The sequence below is a fragment of the Manihot esculenta genome, chromosome 2 (genome assembly GCF_001659605.2).
Source record: "Manihot esculenta cultivar AM560-2 chromosome 2, M.esculenta_v8, whole genome shotgun sequence".
In the NCBI taxonomy this organism is placed as follows: domain Eukaryota; kingdom Viridiplantae; phylum Streptophyta; class Magnoliopsida; order Malpighiales; family Euphorbiaceae; genus Manihot; species Manihot esculenta.
The window spans coordinates 15,564,401-15,580,613 of NC_035162.2; the positions used below are offsets into that span (position 1 = coordinate 15,564,401).

The window sequence follows — 16,213 nt, forward strand, 5'->3', positions numbered from 1 at the left end:
CTTAAGCGTCAATTTAGCACTTTTCACACATTTACAATTATCCGATTGAGGGTTGTCTCAAGACCTTAACTAGATGAATGAGTTTTGTATGTCTACTCATTCACAAAGCTAACCTCGTGATAAGTTTCTATGTTTTAGAAATTAGGCATTCGACTTTTTGAAATTTTGGTGGTCTTTCGTTCTTCAAAATTTTTAGATGTTCTCCACTTTCTCGAATTTTAGTGGACATATCCATATTGCTTTTTCTTGGGAAAGTGGTAAAATTAGTGACGCATTATACTCAAATTAACTACATCATTTCACATTTTGTTAATAGAGGGGCATAACCACCTTAGCTTGCTTATTACTTCAAATAATTATATCCTGCTTGCAACTAGAATCGAATTTAAGTTCTCCCTTTAACAGTCTAATTAGCCTTGTTTTGCACGTAATATTTATTGATAGAGTACAAATTTAGCATATATATATATATTTTTTTATTACTTATCTAAGTAATTTTTTATTATTTTTGTGCCTTTTATTAGATTTTTAAAGAAAAATAAATAATAAAAAAGATAAACCAAAATTAATAAGAAAATAAATTATGTGCAATGACTGAACAGACATTACCATTTTAAACGGTGTGCACCTGACACGGAAAAAAATAAAATCAGATATTCCCACTGAAAAATGTACAACCTCATGGAAAAAAATCAAATCAAATCTTCCCACTAAAAAATACACAACCCCATACAATTCAGCCTAAATTTCACTGTATAACCTCTCTCAAAAATCAGAAAATCTCCACCCCTCTTAAAAAACAAATCAAAAGAGTTATTTTATTACAAATATTCTAATCAAATTCTTTTAAAATGAAATTTCAATGAGGATTTATCTAGAATTTTACTATTTAAATGCCTTTTTGATAGCAAACAACCCATATTTTCTTCTTCTGCCAAATTTTTTTTTTCTTTTGTGCTTTCTTAAAACCCTGTGTGCTCTTTAGTTCTATACATATTAATAAAATTGATAAAAAAAAAATTTAACAGTTAATTAAAATTATAACTAATTGAAATTACAACTAATTTAAAAGATTAGAATATAAAATTTAAAAGTTTAACTATGGTAATGATTAACGTAAATATTTATATTTTTATGTTTAAGTAAATAAATTATTTTAATAATTAACAACAACAATTGTCTAAAATTGAAAATTAGACTATATCAGAACTAAACATAAAATTTTAACCTTTATATCTAATATGCGTTGTTTTTATTATTATTAACAGGCGATTAAATAATAATGCCCATATTGAAAAGATGATTAAATACCTAAGATTGATGTAGGTATTATTATCATGAAAAATCATAAATAGATCTTTTGCATCTAAAACATAAATCATCACACTAACTGCCGCAAGAAAAAAAAAATTCAAGTCTAATGCTTCGCAAAATAGAACGTCCTACCAGGGCGCATTTAGCAGCAGGAGTAGGAGAGCGTCGCAAGTCTGCCATCTCTCTCCAGTGTAACTTCCTTTCGAAACCAATCCTTGTGCAACAACCAGCCTAATCTTGCTTGTCTCCTGGTCTGTACTCGGAGCTTTCAGCTTCTGAACCAGCCACTTCGTCAGCCTGGTCTCGAGTACCGACACGTAGAGGTTCCTCCTTGCCGATGCTTTGTATAAGCATTAGCATTGCAACCAAAAACACAATTATGTACACAGTTCTGATGCCAATTAGCGAATTGATAAAACCCATGAATGATGGACCACTGATTCTTTTCTGTATCGTTTGCCCTTTTCTGTATCCTTCAATAAAATATGAGATTTGAGATCCTTGGTCTTCCTCTTCAAGGCTGTCCAAACCAATAACCTTCAGTACAAAGAAAATACACACCGTCATTACAAGTTTTTTACTTTTTCTTTTTTTAAAAAAATTTCCCCCATGCAACAAACATCAATGAACAAATTAAGAGGCGAATAACCTACCTGTAGATGGTAAACAAGTGGAAAAAGCAACTGTTTTTGGGGGACAATATGTGGATGATATAGTCATATTGCATTCAATTATCCTCTAGTAATTATAGGAAATACACAAATTATTTTGCTTCTTCAATGTAAAGCTAGAGGACAGAGGGAAAAATTGAAACAGAATTCAAGTATTGGAAATAAATCAAATTTCTAATTTTGCTAACCATGATAAATCAACGAATGCGAATGTGCTTGTGATGGTAAATAGTCAAAAGCTAGTGTTTCTTGTATATAAAAGAAGGGGGAAGAGTCCCCACACAGAGTAAATCAACAAATAAATTGAAGTTCAATTATCACACCAAACAAAGATGAAGGGAAAATATGTCCCACAAGGATAGAAAACATGTCCCAGAAATCCTTCTGGGTTTTGAGTGAGCAGAAAGCAAGTTGAAGACAAAAGTTAAAGAAGGCGGCGGCTGAGGAAGAGAAGTTTGCTATCTTGATTTAGCTTCAGATAGTACTCTGGTTCTTATTTTGACACAAGGATACACTTACAATCTACGAAGAGCTTTAGTGGTCAAGTGTATTTGTCAGACGACAAGGATTTAGGACATTGCATCTAAGGATATGACTCTGCATATCCTATGATGAACATCTCCAAGAATACCAGAAAAAATATAATATATATACAGCAACATCATAAATAATAGTCTGATTCTCTTTTTCAAGGTTATAAATACAGTTAATCAAATCAAACCTTTAAAAAAGTATGAAGCATGCAATCAATGTATCTAGATTTCCTATAGACAAAGGTTAACAATAGACTCGTTAAATCATTGGTTGGTATGCACCATATCACCCAATTTCATGAAACGGTCTCTAATACTCTTAACTCTTTATTTTGACTATTTATTTTGCCATGCCGTACCCATGACGACACAACACTTCATGGGATATGATATGAAATATGTGTCCCGCACATATTCTTGCAATCGGACACTTAGGTGACATATTCATGCATGGTTAATAGAATTTTTCTCTCAATGAAATTTAATTGTATTTTGATACATTTGATTGTATTTTGAATGATGTATTTGGTTATATTTGATCATCTATTTAGACTATAATTACTACCAATATAACTTTATATTTTTTCTATTCTAGTTTATTTTATATAATATGATATATTCAAACACCCGTGTCTAAACTTAAATCTATATTCTCATATTTTCTATCTACAAAATTGACAAGTCAATCACAGTGATATGCACACATTTGACACCTATATCCCAATCCAAGTAAAATTGCATGATACAAGTTACTCGGGCTATAAAAGATAATTAGTCCTAAATTTTATAACATTGTCACTTACAGAGAGATACTCCTCATCTCCATCCCAAACAACCATTTTTGGGAATTTTGAGTGCTTATCAACACCGAATGTCTCAGCAAAGTCATCCCATTGTTTGAACCCAACATAACCAAATACCAAGTCACGATTTGCAGATGCAGCAGCTTTCAGGAACTTGATCAGCTTTTGTGATTTTTCATCAGATTCATCCTCCATGATGGTCAAGACAATTTTCCTCTCATCATCTTTCAATATCTTCAGTGTATCACGGCTCATGGGCACAGCTGGAGGAAGAAAATTTTGTTTTATGAAGTCCTCCAAAAATTTCTCTGCACATTTAACAGGAAGGTAAGAACTGCTTATACTTATGAGGCCAACAAAAATAAAGCATGTGGCTAAAGAGAGATACAATATGGATAATTAGAGAACTAAAAGAAACATCTATACTAACAGATGAAAAGTGGTAATAACAGAAAGTACAGCATGAAAACCGAGAGAGATTGAAGAAAACAGAACTTCATTGTTGAAATGACTATGGAGTGAATTCATATGTTTGCACTCAATCAACGGATAACTCAAGGAACAAGTAATATCACATCAAGCCCTACTTTTTGGTGTTAAAAGACTCAGTTTCATTGGCGAGACTAACGGACAAGGCACTATAGTTCACATTTCAACTCAAACTCCGCAGATATATTACTTATGCTGCTCCACTTCAACTTCGCTGATGTCATCTTAACTACAAAATCAATTTTTCCTCTTTGATTTTTTTGCCCTCTCAACTTCTGAGGTGAAAGAGGGGGAAAAAGAGTGTATAGGGAGACGATGTCATGAAGAAAATTATCGTCGAATCTAAATGAAGGACATACCAGCCTCTGAGGAAGTCTTTATTACAATCCTAGGTAAACAACAAATTTCACATATTGCATATAAAGATAAAGTAGCAACAAAAAATCCTGCATCCTGATAGATATTAAAGCTGAACAATTCAACGATAAATATTGGAAGCCTATAATTTGATGTGCCATTTGGTAGGATTTTACGTAATTTGAGGAAGAAAAAAAAATTCAAAAGTTGCTAACTATCCATCTGAAAATCCAAGTGATAAGTTTTATTCGAGGAAAACTACTTCTTTTGACACTTATTCAGTCTTCCAGACATGATTTGTTTATGAATTGATATTAAAGCTGAACAATTCAATGATAAATATTGGAAGCCTATAATTTGATGTGCCATTTGGTAGGATTTGACACAATTTGAGGAAGAAAAAAAAAAACTTCAAAAGTTGCTAACTATCCATCTGAAAATCCAAATGATAAGTTTTATTCGAGGAAAACTACTTCTTTTGACACTTATTCAGTCTTCCAGACATGATTTGTTTATGAATTGATGGACAGGTTAAGATAATAACTTCCAGGAATCCTTACACTGATATCCAATTTAAAATTGGACTTTTAACTGAACCTCCTCTTGATTTTCAAGACAGCTAACTCCAAGAAAAAAGTTATTAGAATCACCGACATGCAATTTTGAATTCTCAACAATACGATGTCCTTGGAGTTCTGTCTCTGCCTCTGATCCACATTTTGTGCAGCTTATATCATGCAATGATGCAAATACCACAACAGGCATAGTGACTAAAACCAGACAGCACAAGCACAACCATGCACAGAACATTATAGGATCTTCTTCCTTCTATTTTTCTTTCTCCCACTTCCTACTCATAAATTCAAGCAGCCTAATGTCAAAAAAGAACGAACTTCAATGTTTCTCACAATTCTAGCACAATCTTTTAATTTACCAATAAAATGCACCAACTAATTGAAAATACACAATAAAAGCACAGGACCGGTTCAGATCACAGCAATGGGAAGGGACATGGCATGTCAGTGAAATGGAAGGGAAAAATTACAGAACACTTTAATAGTTTAACTAATCTCCTCCGTTCTCTCCCATCACCCGAAAAACAACACAAATCATAAGAACTCCTCATTTCCTTCAGGTACTCTGGTTCTTGCATAAGCCGAAAACCCCTCTTCCCCTTTCCCTTTCTCTTCATTTTTTTCAATTCTCAACTTCTCAATTTTCTCTCTGCTAAATGGCAAAGTCATATGCAAGAGGCAGAAGGCAGGGAGCAGCAAATCACTAGGGGGGGAAAAAAACAACCTACATGAAGACCCTCATGATGAAGACCAAGGCAATGCCAATGGGAATGGAAACAAGAACAACAACAATCACCTTGATGGCAATTTTGAAGTCACCAATCCCACTGCCCCCAAGGCCCCTGCTGCTCTTCCTGACCTTGGCCATAAAAAATAAAAAAAGACGAATGCTTTTGCTATGTTGGCCTTAGAGATGGTGAATTTCATGAAGAGTGGCAGTAGCAGCTGGCAGGCACCCATTTTGGAGAATGTGTCATGCAGGCAGCTGCAAGCTATCTGCTGCTAAAGATTGTGGTCTGATCAGAAGAGAAATGGGAGTTCACTTCTGCCTATGTGGTGATTTAGCCTCCAATAGTGGAGGGCAAAGGTATAGCAAAAAGATTTGGGACTAGAGTTCATGTAGTTCCGGCGCATTCAGGCATGCTCATCTCTCAAAACTATTTGTTTCCGGATATGTGAGTGTGAGTGGAGAACTGAACTACAGTGTAGCTGTTTTTGTTATTCTTATGATGCATATGGCAAATGGGTTAAGTTTTCTGTCATTATTTAATGTCTGAAAGATGAATTTATGCTTATGGAGCAGCAGTTTTGGTGGCATTAATGTGCTCAACGGTGGGGGAAGTAGGGACTGGATCCTGCCATAACAGGTCAGAACCATTGATGAGAATTAGAGTTTTGGGAGATAGGTTTTGCTTGCTTGAAGTCTCTTGTAGTTTCCAATGTTGGGTTGTTCTCTCTCTTACCTCCCAGTTAGGTTCTCCTGCTTGACTCTTCATTTTTCCATATGTCATACCAGTACCCCCTGTCAACAAGACAAAGCATGGGACATGACAGGAATATGTGTTTGACACATTAATGCAATCGGACAATCGAGTTATAGAGATCTCTAAAGGTAAAAACATAGTTAATAGAGCACTGTTTTTTCTCAAGATGAAGAGGATAACAGAGCATTAGTTTTCTTCCTAGATAGAAAATAGTTATTTGATTGCATTTTTTATGACGTATTTTATGATGTATTTGATTGTATTTGATGATATATTTAGCCTAATTATTATTACATAATTATATATTTTTATTCTATTTGCTCGCATTTTTTTATTTAAAAAGTTGACAAGTCAAACACATAGATATGTATTCATTTTTGACATACCCAATCAGTGTAACATAGGCCTTCACCATGACCATCACCAGGAAAAAGTCCAAATAAATGATAAGTGAACTTTTGGAGTGAAGAATAGAGAAGAAATGGAGATATAATACTTGATGAGGAAAAGTAGTAGGAGGAGCATTTTATATTTTTTTTTCCTTCCATTTACTAGCACGTCATCTTCCTTCCTAAATGCTATAACCCAGTCATATGCTTTGATTATGCAATTTGATTAATGGGTGCATTTTATTAATAAACTCAAAAGATTGTCTCCAAAACCAAGGATATGAAATTCAAGAATGTAGAATACCAAACGTTGACAATCAAAATTCTGAGAAGAAAAGTCCAAAAATTGTTGACATGGAGAACAAATAAATGGTTGATTCTTGATAAATGTAAATAAACTAACCTTCAAAGGGGCCATAAAAGATGCTTTGCTCATTGTAACTTGGAAGAAGGGATACCAAAGCAGGAACCTTATCAAAATCATATTGTACCATGATCTCCTCTGAAAAACCATTTGCTATAGAAAACCAAGCATTTTTCTTATATTTTTTGCCTAAAGTTGATATCAATGTCTCATTCATGTAAAAACCTATAAATATAGGAAAGTTAGTCCCAGCTGCTTCAACAAAGTCTCTTATAGCAAGGTCTGAACTAAGTACTGCAACATCAGGAGCAACAAATTTCTTCAGATAACGAACAAGTAAATCTGCTTTCCTTGGTCCATAATAGTCTACAGGAACACCATGCATAAAGACTTTGAGGGTAGGATATCCACTGCATAGGGGTCAAAGAACACTATATTGAAATAAGTGAACATTGAGATACAGCATTTAGGATAACCACATCAATAACACCATTATATTGTCTAACAGCAATATAATAGAATTCCAATATCATGTCAAACAACAACTGTAAACTATCAACCATCTGCAATAAAAATAAAGGCAGTGTATACATACTCAACATCGTATTTGCTTGCAAGACGTGTATACTTGTCAGCATTTACTTTTGCTATCACTATAGGATCCTTCAATTCAGCAAGAACGGGGGCAGCAGCATCTAACTGCAATAAAACAATTAAATTTAATATTTCAAGGATTTACCTAATCTGTTCCATGATAAGCAGCCAAAAATGAAAAGATTTCATTTCTAATAAAAAAGCTAACAGCCAAACTTCAGGATTTATCATAACCAAACACCACTTCAGTGTGTCCACCTGATAACCTGCACCTGAAACATGGGCAATGGTTCCAGTGGCAATTCTCACATGTTGATACCTTTGTGTTAAACTATCAATTGCCGATTAGACAAAGCAAAAAGTTATAAAGACATAACCATCATTTACAAGCTTCCACTAATAAAAAGTAAATTTAACATGTCCATGTTGACCATTAGGAAAAATCATTAAATCCACAGTTTGGGAAGCCCTTATTCATTTGCTAACAATCACCAAACTATGTAACACACAAAACTCTCCAAAGATCTCTACAAGGCCAAAGGTCAGACATAGCTGTAATTGTTGATTGTATGAATAAAAGCTAGAATGAGACTCTTACACATCAAGATGCCATAAACATTGCACGACTCTCCAAAAAATTAGAAGTACAACCCCTAATTAATTTCTTTTTTTTTTTAGAAAAAAGACAAAGCCAGAGCTACAAATAACTGAAGCATTTAACCTGCTGGGAAAAGTTTACTACTTTCAGGATTTTGGAAGTATTACTCATCACCTGCATGCATCCACTAAAATACAAAGACTCTTCCCTGTAAAATAAGTTTGCAGTAAAACCTAAATTCCTAAACCCCAGTTAATGATATTGAGAATCTACATCTTAAAAGTGATTAACTGAAAACAAGAACACAGAAAACGGATAATCTACACAGAAGCTATCTAAATTTGATCCCAGTCATCTAAATACTAACTTCAATTCTAGCGGATTGATTGAAATTGACAACAAAGCATAAGCAATAAAACTTTCTCAAAAAAACAAAAAAAGGCAAGAGAGAGAGGAAGTGGATGCTATGTACCTCGGGAGAGAGGCGCTTGCAGTGACCGCACCAAGGGGCATAGAAGTCAACAAAGATGAAATCGAAGGAGGAAATGGCAGAATCGAAGTTGGATTCATCGAGCTCCAACACTTTTCCATCTATCTTAAATTTTTCATTGGATTTTGAGGATTGCGAAATCACTAATAGCAGAGAGAAGATTGAAAGTTTGAGGGACAACCTTCGCATTTTCCCACCTTTTTCCTTAACAATTACAATTTCGATGATGATTGCTTTTTTCAACTGGCATGAGAAGAGAATGAGCGAAATGGTAGTTAAGTGAGGAGGGTTTAACCATGGATGTAAGCCGCAACAAGTTCATAAAATTGGTTGTTTGTGTAGATCAAAATTTAAATGGAAAAAAATGATGGTTGTGTATATCAATAAACAACAAAGCCATAAGAAAGTATATCAGCAAATACCAAAGAAGCAATACCATTTTGGAGACTGAATAAAAAGTAAATGGAAGGCATAGCACGTGAATTCCTCCAAACCTTGTAGGGAAAAAGTTACTAAGTTACTAAGCCACCTAGTGACCTATTGCCAGTTACAGATAACAGATTCTCATATTTTTATGGTTAGAGATTCATAAATGGTAAAGAGAAAAAGAAGAACTAAGAAAAATAAAAGGCTAGAACTTGCATATTCTTGCATAAATTAGCCTAGAAAGTAGAAACAAGGTTTTTTAAATTGTTTTTTTTTCCTCTAAAGAAAAGGAATAAAAAAAATTTTATGGGCTAATGGCCATATATCCATATTAGCCTAGAAAGTAGAAACAAGGTTTTTTAAAGAATTTTTGCATAAATTAGCACTTTGCCAAAGCATTCAAAACATTAACAAGCCAGCATAGCCGGTGCTTCCCAACATCAAGGACAATCGCATTAGTAAATTTTTTAAAATAATTTCCAATGTTCTAGCAAATTAATCCCATTGTCATCAATTTTTAATGTTAACATCTCAATCACCTAATTACTTTAAAATATTCTGTAATGTCCCTAAGGGAGGTTTAAGCAGCATATACGATTTAATATATTGAGCCAATAAGAGAACATGTCAAATAGCTTTGCATCCTGTTAGCTATTAGTCTATTGCTAGCTTTCATGACAGTTTAATCCATCTGTAGCTTGATGTCGTTAAGATTGTAACTACTTCAATGTTCTGCAAATTTCATCTTAGTTCTGCCAAATTGCAGGTGCCCCCAGCTGAATTGGAACAACTACTCCAATCAAGCAATTTCCGAATCAAATCATCATTTCCACCATTCCATGCGATTTTCAATTAAGCTAATAAACAGAAAATGAAAAAATACTATCACCTTGTGGTTCCGTTGAAGAGTGGAGGTTGCTCTGCAGTGGCATCCAACACTGGAGGCAATTGCTCCGGCACGCTCTTATCTAATAAACTTAAATTTCCAGAGAAAAGAAGAGAGGGAGTATAAAGAAATCCAGAGGATGAAGGTAATTGCAAGAGAAAAATGAGAGATTTTTACGACATTGTTGCTTTGATGAGCAATGATTTGAGACTGAAATGCGTCTATGTGCCATACGGCGGCTAGGGTTGAATAAGAAAACCCAAAACTGAAAGCTGAAAACAGTGACGGAGCCACGTTGACTTTTTAAAAGTTTTCAAGTATCATCTAAGTAATTTTACCTTAATTTTAGATAAATTTAAAAAAAATATATATTATTAAGTAAAAAAATTATTATTTCATTTTTATTTGAAAATTATACGATTAAAATATCATTTATATTTATAAAATCAAAATTTTTTAATTTTTTTATTAAAAAAAATTATTAATTTAACTTCAATATTTACCTATATAATTTTAACTATATATAATATTTAATATTTATAAATTTAAATAGACATATCATTTATTGTCTCATGAAGATAAAAATTAATTAATAATTTATTGATAAATTATTAAATAATTTAATTTTATAAAATACAATATTATTTTATTCAAATAAAATCAACTAATAAATTTTTTAAAATTTTAGAAGCTCAATAATAATTCTCTAATATATAAACCATAACTCTAAAAAAATTTTTTTATAATATCAACTCTACTTCTCTATTATCTTTTAATTCAAAAAACTTACCTCAATTTCAAGTATTTTATATCTTTCAATTAAGAAAATTTACTTTAATTTCAAGTATTTTAGTATTTTTCTATTTTCAAAAGTAATTCCTTCATTATAATTATTTTTTATTGTTAAAAATAGTAGTTTTGTGTAGTTTTATTTATACTATTGAAATTATATGTTAAATTATTTATATTTATAAAAATAAATTATACATTTTTAGAACAAATATTAAAATGAGTTTAATAAATTATGAGTCAGATTATAAATTTATTTAAAAATTTTAAATATATATAAATTAAATAATATTTATATGGGTAATAAATTAAATTATTTTTAAAAAAATTTAAGGTAGACAAATTAATTCAACTTGTAAAATTGTATGAATATGAATTTTTTATAGTTAATGTGAAACTCAAATAAAGTCTATCTTTAATATTTATATAAATATAAAATTTTTTTAACATATGTTTGGATGTATTGGTTTATAAAATTAAACGAATACAAATGAATTTATAAATAGATATATAATTTTTTATTAAATTAAATAAATATAAACGTGATTCGTAAATATATAAATAATCTATTTATAAAATTAAATATATATAAATCGATCACAACGTTTAATTCATTTATAAACAAAATGTATTTGCTATATCCATTTATAAAATTGTAATACTTACAAATAGATTTATTTTCATTTATGAAATTCGTTTGTGTTTTGCTAAATTCTTGTAGTTTTTTATTAAGTTAAATTAAAATTTTAATTCGATTCGATTTGATAATTATTTTAACTTAAATCCAACTTTGCTCACCCTTAAAGATGGTATGGTAATGATCACAATTCGATTTCTAATTAAATTGATCCAATTGCGTAATGAAAATAGTTAAAATAAGATGAAAAATTAGTTGATATATGCATAAAAAAAATAGTATTTCTATTGAGACTTGCAGTAGTTTGTGAGAGGAAAATTTTTAATTTCAATTTTAAATTCTATATATTTTTTAAGGAAGTTTTGTAAAAAAAAATAATATAATAAACATACATTTTTAGCATGCTTTTTAGTGAATAAAATTATTTTAACAATTCATTTATTTTTATTTAAATGTGGATCAACTCCATTCATTAAAATTTCTCTTTATTATTTTCAATATCATATGAGCTTTAAAATTTCTCTTTTATTATTTTCAATATCATATAGGCTTTATTCTGAATAGTCTTCTTTTAAATAAAAAATTTAAGCTTTATTCATAACATTCGTGAAATTTGACATATGCTCAAATAGAGTTTTGTTAATGAACTTTTGAATTGTCCCTATGGCTTTGCGATTTAGAACGCCTATTGTGCAGTAACATCTATTTTATCTTCTGGCTTGACCTTTTCTTTTTCTCCTTCTCCCCCTCATTCTACCTACTTAATTTATTTTCCATTCCACATTTCTAATTTTCTCAACCGTGATTTTTTCATGTAACGTAAGCTAAGTTAAAAGTTAATTATTATTTATTGATATTAAATTTATTTACTTAATTTATTTTTTTAGAAGTAGTTATTTTGATTGTTAATAATTTATATATATATATATATATATATATATATATATATATATAAATAAAGATGACACCTATTTACGTTATTCCGAAAGTATTAAGAGGTAAGTTGGCTAAAGAGAGAGCGAAGAAAATGTGGAAAGAAATACTTACTCAAAATTATTATTATGAAATAAAATATTATAGATAAGATTTGTTCATTTTTTGATATTTATTGTTTAATAAAATTGTTATCTCACATATAATTTATAGATAATTTTTTTTATATCTATTTGTAATATAGATTATAAGTAAAAAAAATATTGCTCAATTTTATTTTAATGACATAAAATTTAGAAAATAACAATTCAAGGTTTAATTTTATGTAAATTAGTAAAAAAAAATTATTGTTTAGGCTTTTTTTAAAAAAAAAATTGGGTGTTTAGTTAAAAAAAATTTAAAGTTTTGAGAAAAAAAATTGAGCGCGCCTCCTATTTGGAGCTACACGCGTCAAAGCACTAAGCCTGGCACCTGTTAAGAAAGCACCAAGCCTGGTGCCTTTATAAAAGGCACCAGGCTTGCTTCACTTCTTCATGGCAGAGGCTCTTTGCCATGAAGAGAGCAGTCTCTTCATAGCAGATATTCTCTCTGCTAGAGAGAGATAAGTCTATTCATGACAGAGATTTTCGCTGCCATGAAGAGAGAGGCCAGGAGGGGAAGGCATGGCTAGCATATCGTTCGACTTCTTCTCTCTTGTGCAGACACATACTCTATCAGAATCTATTTTTTTTCTGTATTTCCCCGACAATCACTGGATGATCCCTCAAGTCGACTTAACTGTTTTCTTCAAATTTTTTTGAGTTATTTTCTTCAACCCCTTATTCAAAGAATTTTGGCTTTGCAACTCAGGATCCAGTTGTTAAGAGTTCAAGACCTCGATCTCAACCTCTTGATTTAAATTTATCTATGGCAGATGATAATATTGGAGATTCTAAGGAGGCACAACAAGAGCCATCGTGTGTCAGTACAATACAAAGCGCCCTCAAGAAAGGAGACCATGATATTGTGGTACGAGTGGTCATCTACATGATCATCATTAAAAGTCATCCAAAATATTATTATTATAAATTTTATATAATTAAATTTAATTGTTATTAATATCATTCTTCTTTGTTGAATTAAATTTATTCAAATAAGTATTTTCACTATTATTTTTTCATTATAAATTATTAATTTCACATAAAAGTTAATAGAAAGTTATATAATATTTGATAAATTTTAATTTTAATACATATAAACGACTCATAATATAAATCTATGGCGATTTTCGAGATTCAAGCTTGTGGCTTTAGTGGCAATTTTCGAGATTCAAACTCGTAGCCTTACGGGCGATTTTTGGGATTCAGGCTTATGGCCTTACTAGCGATTTTCAAGATTTAAGCTCGTAGCCTTACTAGCGATTTTAGGCTTATTCGCCTTTCTCTTACTTTTGAAATTTATCTGCAAAATAACAACTGGTACTGCACACACACATATATATATATATATATATATATAATGAGAACACTCGCTATTAATTGAGTAATATTTGCAATGAATATTGCAGGTATGATATACTTAGCTTCATCTTGTCCTTCTGGCTTTTTAGCTTTGACTAGCTATTTGGTTTGTTGGTTGACTTTTGAGCTTCTTAACTCTACCTCTCTTTGCAAGCACGTTTGCTTTTGTGCATTTTCCGGGCTCTTTGTGCCCCGGGTCTACTCCTGAATATTTTGGTTTTCTTGCTTCTGAGCATTTTTAGTCCTGAGTTCGTTCCTTAGTATTTTTGCACTTGCATTTCTTTTGGGCTCCTAGCCCTGAATTTGCATTCGGGCGCTTTGTTCCCATGTTTTCTCGAGACACTCAGCCCTAAGTCCTGCTTCTTCTAGGCATTTAGCCCTGATTCTCCCGAGCGTTTTTTTCTTGGGTGATTTTCGAGCTCTTGGCTTTGACTCTCTATCCTTTCTCTTGCTTTTGAATTTTTCTAACAAATAAAGACTTGTACAAAGTGTATGTAATGATAATGCTCATTATTAATTTGAATATTACGATACTTAGATTTGTGATTCGACTGAATGCAAATATTAATTATGTGCAACCATATCATTTCATATGATTCAAAAGAATCTAATAAATATTCTCATGCATAAATCACTTCATAACTTCCAAATTATAAAGCAGCATGCTTTAAATAGATAATCCTTTTTTCAGTGAGTTCATACTAAATATTAATCACATGGGAGAGCTTTTTAAGCTACTTCAGTGTACTTATCATTTTCGGGTTCACATACATAAGGCTTTCATCTAAGATTGTAAATTTTTTTACTAGTTCGTAATAGCAAAAATATTTTGAGCTAAAGAAAGTAACTATACAACTTGGGTAATTCATGCACGTCACTCCTTTTTCATGGTTGAATGGATCGCCCTTGTGTTGCTCATTCTTCTCACTTCAACGTCTTCCTCTATTTGATTTTCGCCATGTGGCTTTTAAATGTGGCTGGTGATTCCTAAGTCTTTCACCATCTCTCTTTCTTTTAGTATTTCTTGTTGTTTGATTGTTAGCTTTTCTTGGTTTGCCATATGGATTTCAATGGGTTTTGTTTGGAAATTACGGCGACAGGATAGTCTCCTTCGTTTCCCACAGACCATGCCACCTGATAAATTGAGATCCATCAGGGTATCTAGATGTGGACACCTGAACAACAGTTCGATTCAATGGGTTGACCATTGATCCATGATTGATTCCGTTAGGTCCCACTATGTTTGATCTCGAGGAATGGACCTGTAAGATAGAAAAAAATAGTTAGGAATCTACCGGGATACCTCGGTGGAGACCCTCGGACACTCAAATTAGATCAAGGATTATTTGAGATTCATCAACATAAGGAGAAAATAAAAGGAAATAAATAATGAGACATTTATGAGGACTCTCTAAAGGGCCTCTATTTTGAGGGTTCTTTTGTAGTATGAGAGAGAGATTAGCTTTTTTAGGCCTTGGTTCCTGAAAGAGTGAGAGTCTCACTTTCAGAGAGCTTTAGTTCCAGGGAGAGTAAACATTTGGTGAGAGCCTCAAAGAGGAGAGAGTTGTTCCTCTAGGAGAGATCGATCACGGCGAGGTTGGTTACGGTTTATTTGTATCCCAATTCTTTGATTTATGTCCCATCAGATTGATTGGTGCGTGATGCGGTAGGTATGTTAGGCGGCTGGCAGACGTCTAATCAATGCAGAGCCGTTGAGCCCATACCCTTTGGCAGGCATGTCAGGCGGCTACACAGCCTTTCTACATACGCATTTAATGTCTTGGAGAGGGCTAGAGAGATCGACCATCATGGGGGAGATTGGTGTCTTACCCTGGTTTTGTGCTTGACTTATTCGACTTGTACAAAGTTAAGTTACTTCCGGTCATTGAGGTCGATTGTTCCTGTGTTCAGTTGTCTCATTTATGGTACGAGTCTTGAATTGGTCCGCCTGGTCATTCCGAGCATTGAAGAGGTCGATTCTCTTTGGTTCTTTAGATTTGGTTGGACCGTGGACACGTGTTCCAATCATATGGGACCTTATATTTAACATGTTATCAGGTCTAAAAAGACTTAAAACAATATAACTCGAGAGATTATTACAGATGGTTCAAAACTAAGCCCACAACTCACAATTGAAAATGGCCTAAGAAACAAAACAAACCCAACCCTATTGAGAATCAAACAATTACACAATCTAAAAATAAGTACGAAAAGAAATGGACACACAAATTTAACGTGGTTCACCAATTTGGCTACGTCTATGGCGGCTAGGGTTTTCTTATTTCTCTGTGAGTTTTGGAATAGAATACACTAGGAGAATATTATATATTTATATGCCCAGAAAAAATATAAAAAGACAAAATAGCCCTCAAAAAAATTCGC

General features: G+C 32.2%; 1 protein-coding gene across 3 annotated transcripts; it reads right to left on the reverse strand.

The window, feature by feature from the left end:
* Positions 1-1,291: 1,291 nt before the first annotated feature.
* Positions 1,292-10,250, reverse strand: LOC110608995 (protein disulfide-isomerase 5-2). 3 transcript variants are annotated; one of them, XM_043954339.1, is made up of 7 exons: positions 9,977-10,243; positions 9,098-9,863; positions 8,644-8,904; positions 7,575-7,678; positions 7,019-7,389; positions 3,322-3,629; positions 1,292-1,851 (listed from the first exon to the last, which is right to left on the reverse strand). In XM_043954339.1, exons 2-7 carry the CDS (start codon positions 9,098-9,100, stop codon positions 1,546-1,548), a joined length of 1,353 nt encoding a protein of 450 aa, XP_043810274.1. In that variant the 5' UTR covers positions 9,101-9,863; positions 9,977-10,243; the 3' UTR covers positions 1,292-1,545. The 3 variants fall into 3 exon arrangements, with proteins under 3 accessions (XP_043810274.1, XP_021603984.1, XP_021603985.1); XM_021748292.2 differs by having other exon boundaries at positions 9,098-9,877; XM_021748293.2 differs by lacking the exon at positions 9,098-9,863 and having other exon boundaries at positions 9,977-10,250.
* Between the last annotated feature and the right edge of the window lie 5,963 nt (positions 10,251-16,213).